Raw genomic sequence first — 24,096 nt, 5'->3', positions numbered from 1 at the left:
CTGTTGTGTATCATTATATATATCATATAATTTCATTAAAATTGATAATTCAGGAACAACAACAAAGTATAAAATAAGAATATTATAACAAAATTGAAAAAAATATATGAAAGTAAAACAAACATTTAAAAAAATAAACAATTTTATATAAAATAATTTCAAATATGTGTATATATGTGATGCAAGTAATTTGTTTAGTTATATTTTGATTTCCATTTGATCGTTTTTAGAGTATTTTTTATCCTTGTTCACTGAAATTTAAAGATAGATGATCGTAAGCGTTACGTCAAGTGGAACATAAAGGTGCAATTTCATTGACGCTACTTTTTAACGTTAATGAAAAGGCCGCTTAAATGAAGATTTTGTAACATGCAGAAATTGACCAATGACAGATGTGACGCAAAGTATGTACGCCATGTTGCTGCATTTTTCGTGTTAAACGATTAATCGATTCTTTTGTGCGCGTATCAATCTCTGATTATTTAAATCAGATTATTTAAATCCATTTAAAATCATTATTAGAACGAAAAGGAGAGGAGAGGAAAAAAGTGTAAAGAATACGGCTGAAACAAACAGATATATATTTCGAGAAAAATATAGTCATACGTCATACGTCAAACAGAATCGCGCTCGCAATCACGTGTTCTCGATAATAAATAACAAAGTGTAAAAGCGCGCAGTTTTCACGAACAGTTGTCAGATTAGATCGCGTTATTTAAATTTGAAATTTCCAAGCGTGTGCTTCTCGTATCTTGCTGTAATATCGGAGGATATTTTGAGGAAAGAACGAGTCGTCGTGTATCATTGTTTGATCATCGAAATTGTCATCGAATTTCTCAAGGTAAGATAAATCGAAATAAGCGCCACTGCGATGTTTATTTACAAAATAAACGAGAACAAAAATGCACTTGTCATTCCCTGTCATTAATTGTTCTATAATAATATCCGCATGTCAATCAACGACTATATTTTAATTATTGAAATTATTAATATGCCGGAAGACCTTAACCTCCATTTGAACTCTGTTTTGCCGCTTACGCGACCTCGCCGAAAAATGTATTTACGCTAAAATACGTTTACATTATCGCGCAATTTAACAAGAAGCTCATTCTTTATCTCTGGTGTCGCTTATCAACATCAGTGATCAATCATTCTGCGCGAATTACACGCTGCAAAGTTGATTTCCTAGGGAGATTTAACCTGTAAACACGCGTGGTCTCTTTGAGGTTATATTTGTTTACGTGAATATTTCACGGATTGAGTAGAATATTCCGCTCCAAAGTGGATTAAACGGAATCTCAAGGTTTCCGTAGATGACAATCACAATAAGCACTGCAGAAAGGAACATTGTAAGCAATATGCCTACGTGGAATCAGATTCAGGCTCAGCTGCGAAATCCCAACAATCCGGTTGTCTTTTTCGACGTGTCCGTAGGCACCACAGAAATAGGTCGTATGATCTTCGAGTTATTCGAGGATGTGTGCCCGAAGACGTCAGAGAATTTTCGACAATTCTGCACCGGTGAATACAGGAAGGATGGGGTTCCGCTGGGTTTCAAAGGTGCCATCTTCCACAGAGTGATCAAGGATTTCATGATACAAGGCGGCGACTTCGTCAACGGCGATGGTACCGGGGTGTTGAGTATCTATAGCGGTGGAACGTTCCCAGATGAGAACTTCACCCTGAAGCATGACTCTCCTGGTCTATTGTCTATGGCTAATAGCGGCAAGGATACCAATGGCTGTCAGTTTTTTATTACATGCGCCAAGTGTAATTTTTTGGATGGCAAGCACGTAGTCTTTGGCAGAGTGATCGATGGTCTGCTTGTTATGAGAAAAGTGGAGAATGTTCCTACTGGACCGAATAATAAGCCAAAAATTCCAGTTACGATATCTCAATGTGGACAGATGTAGTAGTAAATGTGTTATTTATTTATATCTGTATAAACTCACATTATTGATGTAATTGTATGTGTCTGTCCACTAAAAAAAATTATAAAAATAAAATTTTTATTTTATATAAAACTGCTGCTGCGCATTTGAAATTGTATATAAAAATGTAAGTTTTTTTCATGCTTGATTCAATAATTTTATATACATTACTTTTGTAATTCATCTTATTATATACAATTTTGAATTTTTGTTATAATATACTATGATATATTCAATATATATAAGCATACAACATTTATATAATGATTTATATGCATAAAATGCTAATTGGAATTTTATTTTAATTTTCTTTTTTTTACTTCTACTTATTTTTAAGATATAAAAACGTATATAATAATGTAGAGTAATAAGAGGCTTTTTCAATTATCTTATTATGCATTAATTATGCATTTTCTTGTCATTATATTACTTTCATAAAGAATGAAATATTTAAGGAGGAAAACATGCTCAATGGAATTAAATAAAAAATCATATTAAACAACATTTTATTTTTATCACATTTAATAAATTATTATTTTATTATGTCTAAAAGATATACATTTGTAAATATACTACATAATCTAGTAGCTTAACATTTGCATATTTGATTATTAATAAGGGGAGTTTTATCAATAATAATTTTTTACAAAATTTATATGTCTGTTAATTAAATTTATAAATGGGTTTAATTTATAAATGGTTAAATTTATAAATGGGAATAAAAGAAAACTCAATTATCTTACGAAATTTTATTATTAACATCTGTACATATGAAATAAATATTTTATAATCACTCTATGTATCATATTTGCAAACAATGTAATACTTCAATTTTGTTTTTATGAATTGAGATTGATTTTTACGAATCAAAATACGATCAAAAATCGTCGAAGTTATCCATATACATACATTTATTTATCATATTTGTACCGATTCGATGAGACTCAAACTGTAAATTTATTAATCTACAAATATTATAAATCTCTTAATTTGTGAATATTGTTTTTTTCACTGATCTTTTTTTTTATAAATTTTTTTCTTTATATCGTAAGGATTATGTACAATTATTTTAAATTAAAATCTATTTCAACATCGATCGATGTGATGTTGGTCATATAACTGTTCAATCAATTATGAATAAGAATGTATGAATATGTTGATTATATCCATGATATCCGAAAAATTCTAATATAGTTTTACTACACTTTATAATGTTTTTCAAAGTTGTAATATATATTTTTCATCAGTGTTTTATAATTTTGAAATTTTCATAGAATATTAAATATCACAATGTTTGTCATAATCTTTTATCTTAAATCAATTATGATACAATATTAAATAATATTTGTTTATTAATTGATTAGTTCTTCTTTCATTGAGATCAAAATTAAGAATTTACGTCAGAAATTTAAAATTAAGTACCTTTTGCATGTAAAATAATTGATGTATCAGCGTTATAACGCATCTTCCTTGTACTATAGAATCAACGAGAGAAAATGCAATTTTGATACACTCAGTATATATGTATATCGAGACCAGTATAGTAGTCCACTGTCAATTCACGCGTAAATTCATTGAGATCGATACACTTTTATTACTCACCAGCGTTTTATATAAAATTATTGGAGTCCGTACATACATCGGCAGTCATTATCACATGTTACATATGTACAATGATTCATCTCACTATTGCTTCTATACAGACATATATATATAATATATCAAAATAAATCACGACTATACGTTAACTATACGCGTAGTCGCCTCTAAAGTCTATTTTAAATCGTTCATAACTCGAGACAAAATTTACATGTACTACATAATTTTATAATTTTTTACATTTTCATATATATATAATTACAATTATTTATATAATTAATTATATTTTCAATATAATATATTCTGTCTTATAATTTCACTAATGAAATCTTTATCTTTAATCTATATTTTTTAAAGCTTTCAATATAAAAAAAGAGAAATTTTATATTAATCGAATATTTTTTTTATTTATAATTATATGTATAATTACATATATATATATGCGTGTGTATTTCTATAATTAATTTTTTAAATCGAATTCTGTCACGAATTACGAATTGTTTAAAATATGCTCAAGAATGTTTTATTTTAAAACTTGATTCAACACGCGTTATTGATACATTTTGTGAAGAATCGTGCTCAAGAGAACATACGATCGATCATCGATCCACAATGTTCTCGCATGGCAACGAACTTTTGATTAAAGACAAACTGACTTGGCTAAACACTTACGTGAAGCCATTGCTAATAATCAGTCCTTGTCGATCGACAAACACGACTTCGGGAATCAGTAAATTGATGACGTCATAGTTTCGCATCACACGGCCGTATAACGAGGGCCCTTCTTATTATTATCATCTACGTCGTCCCGAGTCGGCGCCGGGGACCGTCATCGACATCGTCACGACCTGAAATCAATATGCGACTAATTATTATTATCATGAAACTTTTTTTATCATATTAAAAAAAGATGAAAAAAAAATTATAATTTACACTAAATTTAAAATGACAAATATAAAGAGAGAGAAAATGAAATCTTTAATATCATGATATATTGATGAATGCTAAATGTTCGCTAAGAAGCATAGCACTACCTGCTATTGCAGAAACGATCATCGTCGATGGCATCGACCTGCGAATTGTCATCGACGACCATGATAGGCGTCGCGCCATCGTGTAGGCTAGATTTGGAGATGGATCTCTTGTAGGCATCCCTGGTAACGCTCCTGGTAAAACTGAACTTTCGAACGAGTTTCTTGTCGAGGGCAGCCGGGCTCTTTGGACCCTTCGCTCTGTACTCATCTTCCGTGCCCTCGTAGTGCGCCAACATTACTTCCGTGGCATGCTCCTCGATCACGTTGAGCGCATAATCAATATCTTCTTCGGTCGCGTCCTCCTTCGTGATGCAGAAACGCAGGATATATTTGCCCATCACTCGGGCTGGTATCATGTGCAGCCGACCGGATGCATTAATGTTGGCCAGCAGCTCTTGATTCATTTCTTCGCTCTCCTTTAACCGGAAACACACCAGACCGACTCGCACATCGTTGAGGATTTCGAAGCGCCTGTCTTTCTTCATCTGCGCCTCGAATCTCTTGGCCAGCCTTATGTGATTCCTGATGTACTTCTGCAAACCGCTGATACCGTACGATCTCATGACGAACCAGAGCTTCAACGCCCGAAATCTTCTACTGAGCGGGATGCCCCAATGACGATAATCGATCGATTCTCCCGAGCGAGCGTGTTGAAGATAAAGCGGATCGACGACCAACGCCGACGTGAGCTTCATTCGATTACGCACCCACAGGCAAGAACAATCAAAATTCACCAGCAACCACTTGTTCGGATTCGTATTGAAGGAATCGGCGTGCTCGATGCCGGCCATGAATGGTCTCATTTCCGGACAGATGAAGGCGTTACCAGCGTAAGCGCCGTCTACGTGCAACCAGATGTTGGGATACAGCTTGCATACAGGTCCGATCTCTACAAGATTGTCAAAGGCGCAGGAGCCGGTGGTGCCCAGAGTGGTGGACACGTAAAACGGTACCAAGCCGTTCGCCACGTCCTCTCTGATGGCCGACTCGAGTCGTTTACCGCGTAAAGAAGCTTTGTCGTCCGGTTCCAGTACTCGCAGCTTCACCAGGCTGATCATCGCTGCTTTCTCAACGCACGAGTGCGACTCCGTAGAACAATAGGCCACCAATTTCGGCAGGAACGCCGAATCCTCCGTGTTGGGTTCCTGCTCCTTCAGCATCTTAATTGCTTGTGAGCGCGCCGCCAGCATCGTCACCAGGATACATTCGGAGGCCGAACCCTGAATTACGCCGCCGCCGCTCTTCTGCTCCGACAGAAACTCAGCTGGCAGGTCGATTGCTTTAGCGTACCAATCCAGCACGATAGTTTCAAGTTCAGTACAGGCTGGACTAGCCGCCCACGAGAAACCGATGCAGCCGATCGCGTCTGACAGCAGATCACCGAGGATCGAGGGGAACGAGTTGCCGGACGGGAAGTAGGCGTGGAATCGTGGATGCTGCCAGTGAGTGATCTGTAAAATGCATTGTTTTCACGTACCAGCATAAGTCGGGGTAACCTACTTTTATGTTTTGAAATTGATTTATCCGTGGAAAGAATGGGGCGATGGACGGCGGAAATGCCGGTAGACAGCAGCAACTTCATTGTCACCGCGATAAAACGTATATGTTATATTGGATTAAGAACGGACTTTGCGAACGTTTGTGAAAAAAGTCGCGATGCATCATTTCTCGAAGCCGTTGTCTTCTTCGAAAATAAAGATCGGAACGTTGTGACGTTGCTATTGTCCTTCAGTTTTTCAATCAGTTGATTACTCGACTGGCTGTATATATGCCATTGTCGTTGAAATTACTTTTACTTTTAAAAACCTTTTTTCTATTACATTCGACAACTTCAATTTAGAAGAGTGTCTTACGTTTTGTATTCTTCTTAAATATCATTAATTCCGATATCGAGAGTATACGATTTTTATTAAAAAAATTTTTCGAATGAAAATATTACATGTGCCGCAAATTTTTTGAGGGGATATTCTACATAATATCATATCAATTTGTATGTGAAAATTGATGAAAACTATCATATTTTTTCTTGTAGTTTACATAATATGCGTTGCATCATATATATACAGCTATCACGGTACTCGACCTTAACTTTTGCTCAAGTTCTTTAAAGGGCATACCTATGAAACAAACTTTCTGTGTTGCAAAATGCGTCGCGATTTATCTATCGCGTCATTAGTTTTCTAAACTGCCGATAGTGAAAATAGCAGACAATAAATACTTATCTACCTCCTTTTTCTTCTCTCTTTCACGTGCACGAATATTATTTATATCGGCAGGGAGGGGAAGGGAGGGAAGGGTTGAAATCAATGGCGAGAGAGAGAAAGAGAGAGAGACAGACCGAGAGAGAGAAGGGGGATCGATAATCGTCAGCTACAATCGCCGGCAGGTAACTCACTCCGGGCATTATTTTGCCGTCGACGTCCCTCATGATGGCGTCCCATGATTCCGGCTTGAAAGGCGCCTCGTTTGGCATCAGATGTCTTAAATAGCCGGGATCGACGTTCGCCGTCACCCTCTTGCCCTCCAACGTGCGGATATATTCGCAGATGTACTCTATCATCTCTTTACCGCGTACACGAAATTCATCGATGTTCATGATGCCAGAATAAAACCCCCCTCGGCTGAAAAGTAGCGATTTTTGTGAGGCAATGCGTGCCAGAGGAGAGCAGAGCAAACGCCCGCCTGATTAGACATGCTTAATTATACATCGCGCGTGTTCGTGACTTTTTTTTTAACGGTTCTATCAACGCGCCGATGCGCCTGTTATCCTTCTATATTTGCTTTAGAAAAAGATTAATTCTTCCATGCTCTTGCGAGGATTCTTCGCGGCGTATTAATTCTTTCGAGCAAAAGGAAATATGCTATCGGCGAATACATCTAATAATAATCCGCGAAAGTTTTATGAACGTAATGTCGTGGAATGCTCGTGCATTGAATTAATTACACACGAGATATCGCGTCATAAATATTACAGAAGCAAAAACAAAAGCCGTATAAATTCTGTAAATTTTATATATTTTGTGATATTTGGCAAATATCTCTACTCCAGATATATATTCTGTGATCACAAAGTGTAAAGCGAGTTTATTTGTTTTTCTATAGCTGTTATTCGCATTTTTGTTTTCCAAAATAAATCAAACTAATTTAATTTTTCTATAATATAAACAAATGTGGATTTTGAAAAGCAATTTTTCAAGAGTCGAGACAGAGAACGAAACTGTTGAACAATGTACCTCGCCGTTACTTTTATGTTTTCTTTCTATCACCGCTTGAAAAATGGCTCTATTTAAGTGAAAAAAGTCGATTCTTCATGCTAAATCTTTTTACATAAGCAAATACAGATTTTTTTTGAAAAAGTCGCATCGTTTTTTTTTTAAAGAGTCGGGGCAACAAATGGTGAAAATGTTGAAGAGTCTTAACGTACAATTCGTTGATTTCACTCACGTTTTGTTTCCGCTACCGTTCGAGAAATCGCTCCACTTTGGCGGAAAATTGACCCCCTCAGTCGCGCGAATTTTTCGTTCTCGTAACTCGAGTGTCGCGCGATTTTTCCTTGCACGTGTCGAACATTTGTCGCGAACCACGTCAGACGAGAGACTAGTAGCACCTGTCGAAGCGCCGGTCAGTTTTATGCGCGTCTCGGCTCCATACGTCCCTGCTATCACGCAGATAAAATTAAGGTGAGGAGAGAGGAAGAAGAGATTCTAGGAGAAAACGTAATGAAATTATTTATTTTTCTAATATATGAAGATCAAATTAAAAAGTGACAATTATCCGACCGGATACTTTTCTATGACGATGCATTTTAATTAAATCATCAGTGATTATTTTTTACCAATGACCTCGCAATTAAATCCAATTTAATCCATATAAATTGTTAATTCTAGAGCATTAATGTATAAAATGTTGCATGCACATATTGAATACATTTCAACATGTGATCTAAGGATGGAGATTGAAAAAAATAAATAATAACAATTAGCAAATTAAAATTTTTATATTGCATTACTATTAATTAATACAATAAAGAAAAAGATTATTTTTTTAATGGAGCAAATATATATATATATATATATATATATATATATATATTTTGAACAAATCAAAATTAATTTGCTAGATATATTGAAAATGAAATTGTATAAATACAAAATTAAATTAGTTGTCTAATACAATTATATAAATTGGATAATGAATTAATATTACGAGTTGCCTTCTTAAGCGTTTGGCGGAACATTTAATCTTTTAATACATAATATAATATATTGTCATGTAATTATACAAACTATAATACTTTTTCAATGAAATTTTTCTACAAATCTTTCCAAACGTATAGTGTTATATATGATAGAAATTAATAGCCGTTTTTTATTTATATTTTCGTTACTAATGACTTACGACTTGTTATAAGAATGATCAACGTACCGTTTTCATCATACCTTGTATAAAATTGAATGATCAACGTGAAGCAGATAAAATTCGCGAAAGCCAATAATTGAAACTAATTTCCTTTTTGCACATGTAATTCTTTTAATAATGAAACGAATATATTTTCATTAACTGTTATTGAAATTCAAATGATTTAGCAGTAATCGTTTTCATATGCTATGTATATCTTATGTAGAATCGATTCTTTTCCCTAACGTAATATTTCTTCGATCGAGGTGAAGATAGAACGGGCAGATAGAACGCGAAAATTCGCGAAAGCGATGTAACAAGTCCAGCATCAATGGCTGTGGCGTTGCTATATAGTAGGGTCGCCGTTTGAATAAACGCCCCATACACAATATATCGTGTTGCGCGCATAGGGGGTAAGTTTTCCCCCACCTGCTCCCTTCGTCTCTCCACTGTTTTATTAATAGACATTTACTCTTCACCTACATTTACAACACACCCTGTGGAAGCGGTGACAGGTCACCGGTCAATCTTCGTAATACACACACACATACACTGATCACTGCTCGTTTTCTCATCGCCACCTTCACGCATGATCTACTCGCATCCGCCGTTTTTCGAATTGGATCCCCCCCATTGGATCCCGGTAGAGCTTCGATGCTCGTGAACGCGTGAGAAATAATTAAACCAAGTTTGTGTTGGTCAGTCTTTTTGCGCATGTATTATAAAATCGCCATTATTGGCGATTTTGACGAAATTAGTGAACCTGAAATCGCCGATATACGCGGACAGATTTACCTACTAAATGTCCACGTTTTGCATACGATTTCTTTAATTGGTTTAAAATCGATATTCTTCTAACAAAATAACACATCCATCATTTCAAAGGTTTTCAATTAATAAGTGATCTTTAATTATAAGAATTTTTCTGTGTCTTTTCAGTTAATGGAAATGTAAAAAATATCTCATTTTTACATTATCGCGATAAAATTTCTTGTCAAGGTGAAATTATTAAATTTTGTCTTGTATTTTTTATTTCTTTTTAACATTTTTAGCTAATTGATTATATGTGTACAGTAAATTTTTTGATATTTATATACATGTTGTATTGAATAATATATATCACGTTTATTTTTGTTCAAATCTATCCAATTTAAAATCATGTTACGTTATATACTTTTAACTTTTTTCTGAAGATTTTGTACACATTTAAGAATCTTATCATAAGACATTCAAAAAATTTAACTTTTTCCAAAATATATAAAGACACAAGAAATGATAAATGTTTTGAGTGTCTGTGAAGCTGGCACAATCTACGAATTTCAAAAAACTAAGTAGAGTTGTATTTGTACTCTTGTATTTTTTTGAAATTCATAGATTGTCGTGCCAGCTTCACAGATACATAAAGTTTTAAGTGTTTCTTGAAATTTATATCATGTGGGAAATTTAAGAAAAGAGTAATACAATTGAGACTGAAACGTATTTAATTTTTTATCGAGTCAAACACACAGCGATTTCGGCGACATCTCATTAGTTGTATCTCTCGATGAGCAATTTCACACAGAATTTGCTCTGTTGCCCATTTTTAATCCCTTCATTTATAATTTGTGATAGAATTTGAGACAACATTCTATGTATATAATTTAATACATCGCATATGGATAATATAAGCAAAATCAAAATCATGTAAGATTGAAATACATTGGTAATTTTTTATGGACAGATAATGTGCGCTAAAAGTTTACACAATAAACTGACATATTTGATAATTGTAATTTTAATTATTCAATTTGTGTGTGATAGCAATTGACGTCCCGAGGAGATATAATAAATAAATATTAAATAATATTTACATATTAAATAATATTATAATAATATTATATAATATATAATATAATATAATATAATATTATATTATATAATATTATATTATATAATATTATATTATAATTAATATTAAATAATTCTTACACACGGTTCGAAAGAAACGATCTATGGCGCTTATGTATAATTACAATCCGAGATTATATGTATAATTTTAAATTCAGATTTTTTTCTTATAATTATATTTACAATTCTATACATTAAATTATAGAAAGAATTATTTCCGTCCCAAATCGTGCGTAAGTTGTCTAAGGTGGGCTTTAATATCGAGATTGTCGGCAGTATCTCAGTTCCCGATGTAGTTAGCTAGCGGATTTCTTTTTCGTCTTTTTGGAGCGTGCAAGGAGTCATCCATCGCGATTGACATTTAAAAGAACTCCTCGCGAAAAAAGGAAGGATCGATATAATGCAAATTATGCTCGGCCATTGGGCGATCTACCGCGCGAGGGCGAAGCGGACGGAGACGGATCTGGACTGCATCCGTTACTGCTACCGCGACGACTTCCGGGACCGCCAGCCTTCAAGCGCACCATAGTATCCAAATGGCGAAATCTGTGCGCACAAAATCAAGAAAAATGTGATAAAATAAAGAAAGATATGATAAAGCAGATATATAAAACATTAGAAATATAATATATTTACAGCGGTAATCGATAAAATGCATTTCTCCTATAAAATTTTTAAATTGTCTTGTTGTTCCATTTGTATCGTTATCCCGTTGTCTCGTTTTTATCAAAATGATTTTCATGGAAATTAAAATAAGAAGCAAATAAATGTCACCATATTTGAAAAGAAAAGCCAGTTGAATGCAACAGTCTAAACATAGATAATGTCGCTTCGAACTTTGTATCATTCTGTAATCTTTTCAATGGTGTCAACTATAATGTCACTATAATAGCATTCGATATAATAGCGGCGATAAAGAGAAAGACACTATTTGTCCTTGCGTATAATAGTAGACGAGATATCGATATCAGGCGGTGAAGTATTACATTGCATTGCCGTTTATACAATAATGTAATGTTTTACAGCGTTACATTCGTGACAAGATTTTCTAAATGTAGCGAAAAAAATATAGCAAAAAAAATAGATTTTGATATTAATGTGCCTAATTATAAGATTTATATATAACAAGAAATAGAGAAACCTGAGTGATAATTCACTGGTATCAGCAGCTTCTTTTGCCTGCATAAGATAAGCAAGCGGCCAGGATATCCAAGATTTCCTAAGAGTCAATATTTCTTTTAATCATATATACATGATTCACAATTTTAGAAATCGCATAATAAAAAATTAATATAATCTTACGCTCCAGATTGAGTGTTTGATCCAATACCGCCGATTGTTGCCTGTGTGTCGAGTTTAGCTCCTGTCCTGTTCGGAGTCTTTGTGAATCCTGGCTGAATCGCGGGATCAGATACCATACGTACGAAGAAGGATCTCCTTTGTTCCAAGGTGGCCTTCCTTTTCCTCTCGCGAATGTCTGCTAATTCGTCCATTACGTCCTGATTTGCGGGTAAATATGGAGTGATAGAGATATGTAAAAATTTTCAAAAATATTAAAGTAATCAATTTCCAACTTACATTGAATTCCAATAATTCGGATAGATAGTCAGTTATAATGTTCCACGCCACGTCTTAAACATTAATTCAAGATAACGATAGTATGCATTTCTTCAAATAGAAAATATAACAAAATTCAGAAAATAATTATATAAATAATACATTCGTGTTATATATTTTTTAATCATTTTTACAAGACTGCCGACAAAATGAAAAGTTTTAAAAGAAAGTTATTTATTAATTTATTGAAAATGAAATTTAAAAATTAAATGTTTTAAGCAACGAGCCTAAGAAGATTTTAAAATTAAAGATGAGTATAAAAATAATTTACCAACATCTCTGGCAGTTGCATTAGGTGCAGCGAGTGCAAAACGTATCGTGTAACGTTGATTTACTCGTGCCGGGATCATATGTACTTTTCCCGAATCATTAATAGTGCTCAATAATTTTTGATTTAATTTATCGCTGCCTTTAGCGCGGAAACATACCAAGCCCAACTATAATAAACATAATATATAAATATGATGATGTGAATGATAAACGTATAATGAATACGTATATGATATTAAAAAAGATATTCTCTTACCACAACGTCATTGCAAACTTCGAATCTAGAATCTTTTCTAACGAGTGTTTCGAATCTTTTAGCAAGTTTTATATGATTTCGGATATACCTTTGTAGTCCAGATATTCCATAACTTCTCATTACGAACCACAATTTTAATGAGCGGAATCGTCTACTCAACGCTATACTCCAGTGTCTGTAACAGTATTTAAATATTAAAAATTTGTCAATAACTTTAAAAAATTTCCAATTATAAAAATATTTTTATTTGTCGCAATTACTTATAATAAATATTTTTTAGCATCCATATTATGGATCAATATTTGCTAAAAATATCGATTATATTTGAAGTAAAATAATAATAATCTAATTAAATATAATGACATTAGAATTGGTTGTGTTATTGATTAATTTTAATAACAAAATTTTAGAAAAAATCACAATAAAATATTTTTTTTTAAAAGATGATGATGGTAATATTTTAACACGTTTGCTAAATTAGTCAATTGTAATATAACCGATAGTCTATAGCCGTATCCGCGTGTGTGTGCTGGAGATACAGCGGATCCACAACGAGCGCGCTGGTAAGCTTAAATCTATCGCGAACCCAAAGACAAGAACAATCGAAATTTGTCAATAAGAATTTGTTGGTGTTGGTATTGAAAGAATCGGCGTATTCGACGCCGGCCATCAGATATTTCAATTCTGGACAGATGAAAGCGTTTCCGGCATAAGCGGCATCCACGTGGAGCCAGATCTACAATAGAATTCTCAATTAGAAATATGAATTAACCAATTAATAATAGCTAAATCTTTCCGATAGGCGTAGATAATTTTACACGCACCCCTGGATATTTTTTACAAACCGGTCCAATTTCCTTAAGATTATCAAATGAACAGCAGGCGGTTGTGCCGAGAGTCGTTGAGACGAAAAAGGGAACATAGCCTTCGGCTGTATCACTCTCGATCGCCTATCAAATAATTAGAATGCATTATATGAAATAACGCGTTATATAAAATCAATTAAGTTAATTATTGAAGCGTAAATTGAGCGAAAAATTAATGAAAATATTTATGAATTTATATAATTCCTATGACGCCAAATATAAATATATTTATATTGTTTGAAAATTCTGTGAAATATAATTTAATTACACACTCATTAACTTTTATTACATATATAATTTTTTATAAATTATAGAAAATGTCATATTGTAATTAATTTATTTCTGTGTATGGATTTTTGGGAAAGCAACGTTATGATTCATTTGTACGCACTTGTCGCAAGGTCTCCCCGCGAAGTACGCTCTTCTCATCCGGCTCGAGAATACGCAGTTTCACGAAGCATATCATAGCGTCCTTCTCGACGGAACTATGACTTTCCCGGCTGCAATATGCCATCAGCTTCCCAAGCAGCGCGGTCTCGTCCAAATGTGCATGTGCAGGAGATTCCTTGAGTCTCGCAATTGCTTGTGCTCGTGCAGCCAGCATGCACACGAGAATGCATTCCGATGCCGAGCCCTGTGTACAGGGTGATCCACATAAAGCGTTTTCTCGATGTAACGGCTTTTCTGTAATTTATTACTTTGAATATTCTTACAATCTTTCACGCACCTCTATAACGCCTCCACCTTTACTGCCTTCGCTGAAGTATAGGAAATCCGTTGGTAATCCAATCGCCTTGCCTATAATTCAGAAAGATGATGTATTACTCCGTAAATCGATCGTTCGCGAAATTATTCTGACAAAGTATCACAAAAGAGAATTACCGAACCAATCGCAGACTATTGTCTCCAGTTCCGTGCAGGCTGGGCTGGCCGCCTAAGACAAATAAGATTCCATTTGGGGAATGATTAAGTAAATAATTGGCAGGCGATCCATCATACGAATTTGATGCGAGATCAGACGAGAAATTGAGATTCGCGAGAATTGCTTTCAGATCGCCAGTTTATCGCTGCGTCAAGCAATTCGTCTAATTTTAACTTTGCCTAGTATTTACTTATAGCTTCTTAAGTTACTTGAAGAGATTTCTCACTCACCCAAGAAAATCCAATGCAGCCTATGGCATCCGATAGCATATCACCGAGAATAGAAGGAAAGGAATTTCCTGCCGGGAAGTAGGCGTGGAACCTTGGATGCTGCCAATGCGTGATCTAGAAGACAGTTTGTCTCGTAGAAGCCCCCTATTTTCTCTTGTAGTCATTAAGTATTTTTTATACGCAATAAAAACTTGAAATATTCTCTTCTTTTTAATATGAGAATCGCAATATCTATAATTTTGATAATTTAATATGAAATAAATTCAGTTAGAGGAAAAAAAAGAGACTAACTTACGTCTGTGATTCTGATCGAAATTGGATATCGCAATAGTTTAGCTATTTAGGCTATTTCTGATATCTCATATCTATAACTTACAATTAATTTCGATTCCTTCCAAATTTCACGAATACTCACGCCTGGCATAATCTTCGATTCCACATCCTTCATGATCTCGTCCCATGACTCCGGATTATTCGGCGGTTCTGACGGCAATAGAGGCCTAAGATAGCCAGGACCAATGTCTGGCGTGACTCTCCTGGTATGAATATTGCCCATGAAATCGCAAATGTAGTCTACCATTTCTTTACCGCGGACGCGGAACTCTTCAATATCCATGATGACTTATTACAAGCTCAATTCGGTGACCTTTGCAATTGAAGATATTGAAATTTCAGTTTTTCGCAAAACAATATATTTTTTTTTATCATTCTCTCATTTATTTTTCTCAGTATTTTTTCATTTCTCTTATATTTCTCTAATTGTAAGATATTTTTATATTTATATAATTTTTCTATATTTTTATTAACAAAGTTATTTTATTTATAATCATTTTTGTAATAACATATTACATTTTCTTCTCTTATATTAATAATCTGAATTCAACATTTTACACAGAGAAATATTTTCAAGCATCTTATTTTCCAAATATATTTTCTGTCGATTTTATTATTTTTTATATGAAATCTTTATTATATAAATTCTAAATATCTTTTAACTTATTATCGATAATGCTTCTTTAAATCTAACTAAGTCATTATATACATATAAAAAAAGATTGTATTTTTCTTCTCTCTTTTCTTCTTCTTTTATTATTTTTATTATTTGTAAAAAACATCTTTCTATAAATGAGAAAAGAGGAAATCGAAATAAAGACAATCGACATAAATTCGTTTCGAATAAATTGCTAAAAGATTCAGTAATTAGAAACATATAATTCGACCATTACAAAAAAAATTATTTGTTTGTAACGATATTATAATGATGTCTTTATTCAAGACAAAAAAATAACAGTTACTACTTCTATTGCCGCATATATATCAATTATACATTTAAATTTAATTTCATACATTTGCTTGTATATATGTTAGCATATATATTTTAATAATGCTAAATTATTTCATTACAAATGAATACAAATTTTCTACAAACGTAATTTACAATCTAAGTAAGTTAATGCAAAAGAATGTTTTATTATTAACAATACACAATAAAAGTGAAAGGCTAAAAGACCGTGGCGCAGGTTGTTAAAGCGTAAAAAAATAAAAATAATAATAAAAAACTCTAAATAAGAGATATAATATATTAATAATCAGTTAGATATAAAAATACATACGTACGTACGTTTCGATCTTTTCAAGATCCTTTTCAATGTACAAGAAGTCGTTAGAAAATAAACAAAATTAAATTTTAAATAATAAAGAGCGCGATTAAACAAGAATAAGCACGATAAGAAACAAATAGATATTGTGTATAATAATAACGGTCGCAAAATTTAAAACCGCTAACAACAGATGTGACGAAAGCGCAATGTCTGGCATTATTAGTTTAGTTTGCTACCTGTCTCTTACTTAGAGTCTTTTATTATTACTTTTATTTTTTTATACGCTCTAACAACCTGCCATGGTCTTTTAGCCTTTCATTTTTTATTGCGTATTGTTATCATCCGATATATTGCTTTTGTCTTTGTATTTCATTATTAATATTTCTTTATATAAATAAGAGCGTCGCCAAACAATTATTCATACCAACTGCATCGCGACACTTCTACATTTGTAGTTCAACATAGTCAAATTTTATTTTTCCACAAAATGGAAAAATATAGTGTAAAGAAATTAGAGGTTGTTTAAGGAGCGGTCTTCGAAGCCTAGTCCCTTAAGCGATCTTAAGAATCGAGACAATATCTTGACATTTCCATTTTGACACGTTTACACATATTTTCGCGATAGTTTACGTATTAACTAACCCATGAATTTCAAGCTGAAAATATTTCGATTAATATTTTTTTCACGACGAATCGTTCTCGCAACTGTCACTTTCGCGCACTCATGGTCTCAAAATTCGCGGTTGCCTCGTGCGTACGCGTTTTGCATTCTCCTACCTGTTGCTGATAGCAGTGACGTGATGATACGACGTGATAGAATCGGGGTTGATACAACGACTCGAGCTTACGTCGTCGGATCGGATGACGACTGAACTGAACTGAACAATCCGAGATAGTTCGCCATCCACGAATATATGTCGGGGGCATCCAGGGCGCAAAATTCCATCGGCGAGTCCTGCGCAAACGCATCCTTCTTCGGCAGGACTTCTTCGCCATTTCGTGAAAAGACGTGCGCCCAGCGTCGGCATCCGCCCCAACACAATTACGCGTTTCGCTTAGATATATGTGCCCCTTGGATTCGGCCAAAGATCATAAAGTCAAGTTATCCTCCGAAGGAATTTTTATACGAAAATTATGCGAAATTACTTGCGGGGAGATTAAACGATCTGCGGGTACAAAAAGGAGAGGAAACTTTTTCTATTATTTTCTTTAATAATTTTATGAAATATTTTGCAATTATTTCATTAAAGGCATGGAAAGATAGATGGCAAAAAGTGAAGCTTATATAATTATGTCTAAATTTTTTATTCTGGCTGCAGATTATTATATTTTTATATAATAGATACTATAATTCTAATTTATTTTATATATTGCGAAAATATAGAAAATAGATTAATCTAATTTAAATGTTCCTTAAAAAATAGGAAAGACATCCGCAATTTGAAATTTAAATAAATCTTACAAAACATCATAAGATTTATGTAATTACTTTACATTTATGTAATTACTTTACTTTGGAAAATTAAAAAATAATAAATGTAATGTAAAAGCTATTTCATTCTTATTAGTAAAACAATTAGAACTAATATTATAATCATTTTTTTATAGAAATACATTTTCTTTTCTTCTCATACATAGAATTTGTATCGAACGTAAGTAAATATGAATCTTCATCCCCTTTTTAAAATTTCCTTCTTATCATTAATTTATTATTAACTTTATTAATAATAATATTTAAAAGTTTTTGAAAGGATGTTCGTAACAAAAATGAAAAGATAAAAATCAAAGAATATTAATAGAAGAAGACCTTTCCATTATAAAGAATTTTATTTTATCATGCGGAAATATTTATACAATCGATTTTTTATAAAATCGGAAATATTTATATCTATCGAATTGTTTCGATTGCTCTTAGTCTTTCAACGAAAAAATTTTTGCATATCGGTGATGAAAACTGACTTATCTATTTAGGATTCAGTAAAAAAAACACTGGATGATCTTTCAAACAAATTCTTTAATTAATTTAAGCTTATCCTTGATAAAAGATATCGAGATAACTCGTTACTTACTCTCGCAATCTTTAATATTTGTTTAAAGTTTTTAACGTTACATATATCTCTTTATAGTTTAGGTTTGAATTAAAATTTTAGAATAAAATTAATTCAATATGATATTAACTCAAAAGATATGATTTCATACATATTTATTTGTTCTTTTCATATTTATTTCATCTTTTTAATTGGAATTAATTTAATTTGGAAATACCTATGAAAACAATTTTTTCTTACTAATTATTAGAAACTTTCGAAGAGTTCGATCGGGGAAAAATTAGTTTTAAATCGGTCAAAGGATCTGTGATTTATCAGCAAGATATACGATAATATGAGACACCCAGTACAGATGCCTCATTCACTCGAGTAAATTGGATGCTAGCGTTCTCGTGGTTTATTAAGATGAAAAAAAGGAGGTAACGTAGGCATCGTTAAGAGAGTGCCAGTTGCAGAAGACGTCAACTGATTCTCACTTAGAGGAAACCGAGAACGAAGTACACGAGATCTTCGGAAAACCCTTGACCTCTCTTGCCTTCCTCGCGCTAAAGAATCCGTGGGCTCAAGATATCGTGGAACGCGTTACCTTTGGAAAGGCAGACGATTCGAATCATCGATCCCTCATGTTCCATGCTGCTGAAATTAACTGCCGATGATGAAGGCGGCTTTCGCCGAATCAATTTGCGTAGTAATTATAGCTCGAGGAAAGTCAAGCGGTTCGAACGATAATTTAGAAGCATTATAGAATATTTGTCGATTACGACGAAACGATCTATAATGCGGCGATATGATGATAATGGAATTGATAAATACCTTTTAGCACCGATCATGACTATATCCTTAATGGAATAATTAATTTATATTAGACAGATGTTTTTTTACTAAAAGGCCATTTTTTTTTCTCAAAATTTTAACACAATGAAAACATTTCTAGACAAAATTTAATATTATACAACTTAAAAAAATATTCATCGTGATAAATTAATAGATATTGATTTTTGTGAAAAAATGTCTGGAAACATTTTTTGTTTTAATTCTTCAAAAACTTGGTTTTATGAAATCATGCCGAAAGTTTAATTGCATCGTGAATAAATATATTCCAAATAGATTGGTCATCTTATAGATATGTTCCAGCATATCTATTTAGGTCACCAATTAGCGCGAATTCTAGTTAATTAAATTTTCTTTGTCTGCATTTATATCACGTGGCATCTCAATTTAGAAAGAGGCTATCATTAACTCGGAATTAATTAAATTGAATTGTGAAGACGAGTCATTTCTTGAAATGAGCATAACTTTTATATAATACACACACACACATATATATATATAAATTTTTTGAACTTTTTTTAAAATAAAAATAACGCCTTTTGTAGGAATTAAATAATTTAATTTATATAAAACAAGCATCGTCCTTTTATTCATTAATAAGTTGCAAATCGATGACTCATTGAAACTTTAGGGCCCACGCGTGCCCTTCGTGCGCAAAAGGGCACATGACGCGACGCGTTACAAGGGTCGATTTCCTCTGGGGGGGTACAACGAACTCCGGACCGGTGATCGCGGGCCAACGACAGGGAGTCAGTTCTTTTACTCACGCCCTTCAGGGATAAAAACGTTCATAATGCTGGAATGTCAGAACGGAGAAAGGAAGAGGTTGCCCCGACCAGCGGGGGTGCTTAATAATGCAATATGGCGTCGGGGCGTTGCAATGCTATGCGGACTATGTCACGCATACCACAACCATATACGCCTACACTTTGAAACCTCTCGCACCCCCGCGTCTTGTCCCCTTGCCCTCTTTCTCCTATCGCCATGGGTTCTTCTCCGAGCGAACGAGGCCGCACCAATACCGAGATCAGCGAATATCGCCGGCAATCGAATGTTGATTGGAAAATATTGATGGGACTTCTCATCCAGCATCCGGCAATCTCTCTTTCTCTCCAACGTCGATGGAGAAGATGCTTTTTCCATCGCGATACGCTCAGGAATTCCAATGAATTATATATACATAGATATATATTTCTTTGAGGTTTTAGGATATATATATATATATATATATATATATATATATATATATATAGATATTTTTTTCGATATCACTTTGATATCATTGATACTAATTATATTAAACTAATTGACACTAAATTTAATTAATAGGGATCATACCCAAATGGTGATGAAGCACAAAACAGTATCAATCATAACAGTATCAATGAAGGAAATGATATAATTACTATACAAAAAATTGGTAACATTTTTAAAAATTGTGCTAAACAACTTCGATTTTTCATTGATAATTATGAGATAACATTTTTCGTATTGTATTTAATATATCTCTAGTTCTTTTCTCAATCGTACATTTTTAAGTGATTATTTTACAATGTAGACGTTTATATTCATATAGGAACAATTTATATTATTTAAAATTTTATGTAAAATTTTAAAATGTAACTATAGATAATTTCTTATTACATTTCGCTTAAATAACATCTCTTTTAAGTGCCTAATAATTGATTAGCATATTTTTTACTTGCTCTATAATATCGTATTTTTTGTGAATTTAGCTTAATAATGGAAATAATTATTCTTATAATCAAATAGTAATTATATAATTAATTTTCGCATTATCTTATCGTACATACATGTTTGTTAAATATCGAAATCTCTTTGAGAGCTATATCTTTACTTTGTACATATTATTTGATATTGAATCCTTTAATTAAAAATATAATTAAATTCTTTTAGCGTTATTCTAAATATCTATATTAATTATATTAATTGATAATTAATTTAATAATAGATAATTTTTCTGATAATTATATTAAATAATTTTATTTTAGTGGATATTATATTATTATTATATTTGATAATTATATTTTATTATAACGATACTCTTTTTCTCAAATAAAAAAATTGATTACTAGGTACAGATGTATTTAAATGCGGGAACAACTCTTTCAGCGTTCTCTGACCCGTATTCTTATCTTTACGAGTGTGGAAACTCCAGATAAACGTCACAATCAGTAAAATATTTCTGCGTGCGACTGTACAAGGTCGTTCTAAGTTCCATGAATGGTTCCGAATGGCACGTCAGCGAAGCTGCGATGCTTGTGACTGAACCCATGACCTACTAGCAAAGAGGAAGAGAGAGAGAGAGAAACGTGATGTCTAAACATCGCTGTCAGTGGCTTCGATTTCCAGAACAGTTCAACTATTTCTGAAATTGCACCCTCTAACATTATACTGACCTTATTTAAAAAAAGAAAATCTGTCTCGCATCTTTATTGCGCCAAAATCTATTTTAAACTGTAATGATATATACTTTGCTATCTTACATTATACATGTAGGACTTTTAAATAATATGAAAAATGTTATCTATGAATTTTTTTTCGGAGTATTATTCCGGAATCGACTTTTTCTTGGAGAAAGTTTACATGGACAATTATTTATATTTTACAGCTTCTTTTAATATGAAATAACTTAGTAATTAAAGTTTGATTTTAGTAATTAAATTATGTTAAAATTCTTTTTACAATAATTTAAAATAATTTTAATATAGTTGCTAAAATAAAATTTTAATTATTTTAATTAAATTTTAATTAAGTTACTAAAAGATACAAAAAAGCTGTAAAAAATAAATAATCATCTATATAAATGTTCAGAAAGAAAAAGTCATTTAATTATTTTAAATATAGATAAAGTTTAATTGATGAATATAATTTGCTCATTTTCTTCAATATTAATTATCCTTTAATTAATTAAAAGTAAAGTATCATCAATCAACATTATATATTGCGCTTAACAAATAAGAAATATAAGAACTAATTCCACTTTTTTTGTATTTTAGATGGGAAAATCAAAGTTGAAGAAGAAACTAAAGCAAGAAGGTGAATCGGCAGAAAAATCGACAAGTACGAAAGTGCCAATAGAAAATTTACCACAAAAATTTCTCTGGATGCATGTAAGTTTTTGAACTCTTCAGAGTTATAAAATTTACAGTTTTATTCACAGAACATATTTTGAAAGGTGAAGAGCGGCACAAAAATCAGAAATGTTCTTGACTATGCATTGAAGGAATTCCCCAATTATAATAGCATTGTTTGGACTGGAATTGGACAGGGTATTGCGAAAGCCATTTCTTGCGCGGAACTTTTCAAGAGGAAGCATGAAAGCCTCCACCAAGTCACAAAATTATGTTATATGGAGTAAGTTTGTTAAAACAAGTGTTAATGAGCAGTATTGATGCAATACCAGTGTTCAATTATCTTTTGATTTCAGACCGGAAAATCCGAAAGAGGACATAACTACTGAGACTCATCAAATACCAGAAGTACACATCTTGTTGACTAAGTATATTAAGGACACAACTGAGCTCGGGTGAGATTTTTAATTAAATGAGTGTGCATAATCTTCCAGATTTCGTAAAAAAAAAAATTGTACATCCGCTTCATAATTTATCTATAAAATTTGGTTATTTATTTTTGTCTTTAGATATCAAGCGCCCGACGATTGTGGAGAATTTCCGGAGAAGAAAGAAGAATCAAAATCAATGAAAAACGTTGACAATATGCTTTGCAGTGATACCGAATTAATGATAAAAAAACCACACATCGGGCAGAAAAGGAACAATGAAATTAATAATGCGAAATTACCCTCGAAAAAATATAAAAAAAGTATATCTTAACATTTATAATAACATATTAATATATATCTAAAGGAAGATTTAGATAGTACACTTTTAAATATTAGATTTACAGATCTCAAAAAAGAATTTACTTTATATAATAGAAGATATTATACTTCCATATAGTATTATAATGAGATCTTAACAATTTAGACAATTGACTCATAAAAAACTCTATAGTATGATTACGATATTAATATATATTTCTTCTTAACTTTATAACTGCCATCAATTTTATCGCCTCCCATCTGAACACTTTTCTTTTATTTTAAATATAGACAATTAAGCAAAAAAATAACAAAGTACAAACTTCCATATTTACAATTTTAGAAATATTGTTTCTTTCAGGAAAGAAATGATAAGCCAAGTCGTATGTAGAAAGTTTATTCTCTATCAGTACATAAACAATATTTTCACGAGACAATTACGTTATATATATATATATGTGTGTATTCCTGCTATATATTGATTCTTCACATTTCATCATATTCATTATTAATAATTCGAATTTTTGTACTTACAAATTTTATTTACAATGCTACAATATCCTTTCTATTATACTGGATAAGAAGAGAAGTCTGTCACAATGCGCAATTTATCAGAGCCAATGTCTTTTTTTGTTTAGAATCTCATTATCAAAAGAGTATAGGGCAGTAAAACTTTCACATCATAACATATGCCAGTATGTCAAATGTGAATCGCGATACAATTTTTCATGCAACACCTGTAACGCTATCTTATAATATATA

General features: G+C 32.5%; 4 protein-coding genes across 5 annotated transcripts; 2 read left to right on the top strand and 2 right to left on the bottom strand.

Annotated features, from left to right (window-relative positions):
• The first annotated feature begins 415 nt into the window (after nt 1–415).
• LOC105253907 (ribonuclease P protein subunit p25-like protein) lies at nt 416–23,362 on the top strand. Of its 2 annotated transcripts, none has more exons than XM_025412977.1 (5): nt 416–841; nt 22,511–22,624; nt 22,690–22,868; nt 22,942–23,040; nt 23,155–23,362. In XM_025412977.1, the coding sequence occupies exons 2-5, from the start codon at nt 22,511–22,513 to the stop codon at nt 23,345–23,347; spliced, it is 585 nt and encodes a 194-aa protein (XP_025268762.1). In that variant the 5' UTR covers nt 416–841; the 3' UTR covers nt 23,348–23,362. The 2 variants fall into 2 exon arrangements, with proteins under 2 accessions (XP_025268762.1, XP_025268761.1); XM_025412976.1 differs by lacking the exon at nt 416–841 and adding an exon at nt 5,921–6,006.
• Nucleotides 976–2,029, top strand: LOC105253893 (peptidyl-prolyl cis-trans isomerase H). The gene has a single exon (XM_011262235.2). The coding sequence runs from the start codon at nt 1,314–1,316 to the stop codon at nt 1,911–1,913; it is 600 nt and encodes a 199-aa protein (XP_011260537.1). The 5' UTR covers nt 976–1,313; the 3' UTR covers nt 1,914–2,029.
• Nucleotides 3,997–8,152, bottom strand: LOC105253892 (tyrosine decarboxylase). The gene is made up of 4 exons (XM_011262234.3): nt 8,009–8,152; nt 6,960–7,185; nt 4,565–6,015; nt 3,997–4,378 (listed from the first exon to the last, which is right to left on the bottom strand). Exons 2-4 carry the CDS (start codon nt 7,158–7,160, stop codon nt 4,372–4,374), a joined length of 1,659 nt encoding a protein of 552 aa, XP_011260536.1. The 5' UTR covers nt 7,161–7,185; nt 8,009–8,152; the 3' UTR covers nt 3,997–4,371.
• On the bottom strand, nt 11,063–17,489 carry LOC105253891 (tyrosine decarboxylase). Its single transcript, XM_011262233.3, has 14 exons — nt 17,389–17,489; nt 15,426–15,656; nt 15,011–15,124; nt 14,741–14,792; nt 14,586–14,656; nt 14,250–14,492; nt 13,817–13,942; nt 13,490–13,728; nt 12,993–13,167; nt 12,738–12,903; nt 12,428–12,480; nt 12,152–12,348; nt 11,991–12,068; nt 11,063–11,395 (listed from the first exon to the last, which is right to left on the bottom strand). The coding sequence occupies exons 2-14, from the start codon at nt 15,624–15,626 to the stop codon at nt 11,257–11,259; spliced, it is 1,854 nt and encodes a 617-aa protein (XP_011260535.1). The 5' UTR covers nt 15,627–15,656; nt 17,389–17,489; the 3' UTR covers nt 11,063–11,256.
• Nucleotides 23,363–24,096: the final 734 nt, after the last annotated feature.

The sequence above is a fragment of the Camponotus floridanus genome, unplaced genomic scaffold (genome assembly GCF_003227725.1).
Source record: "Camponotus floridanus strain SB8 unplaced genomic scaffold, Cflo_v7.5 scaffold6, whole genome shotgun sequence".
NCBI lineage: Eukaryota > Metazoa > Arthropoda > Insecta > Hymenoptera > Formicidae > Camponotus > Camponotus floridanus.
The sequence above is the reverse complement of the archived record's forward strand: the minus strand, read 5'-3'. Positions and strand labels throughout refer to the sequence as shown.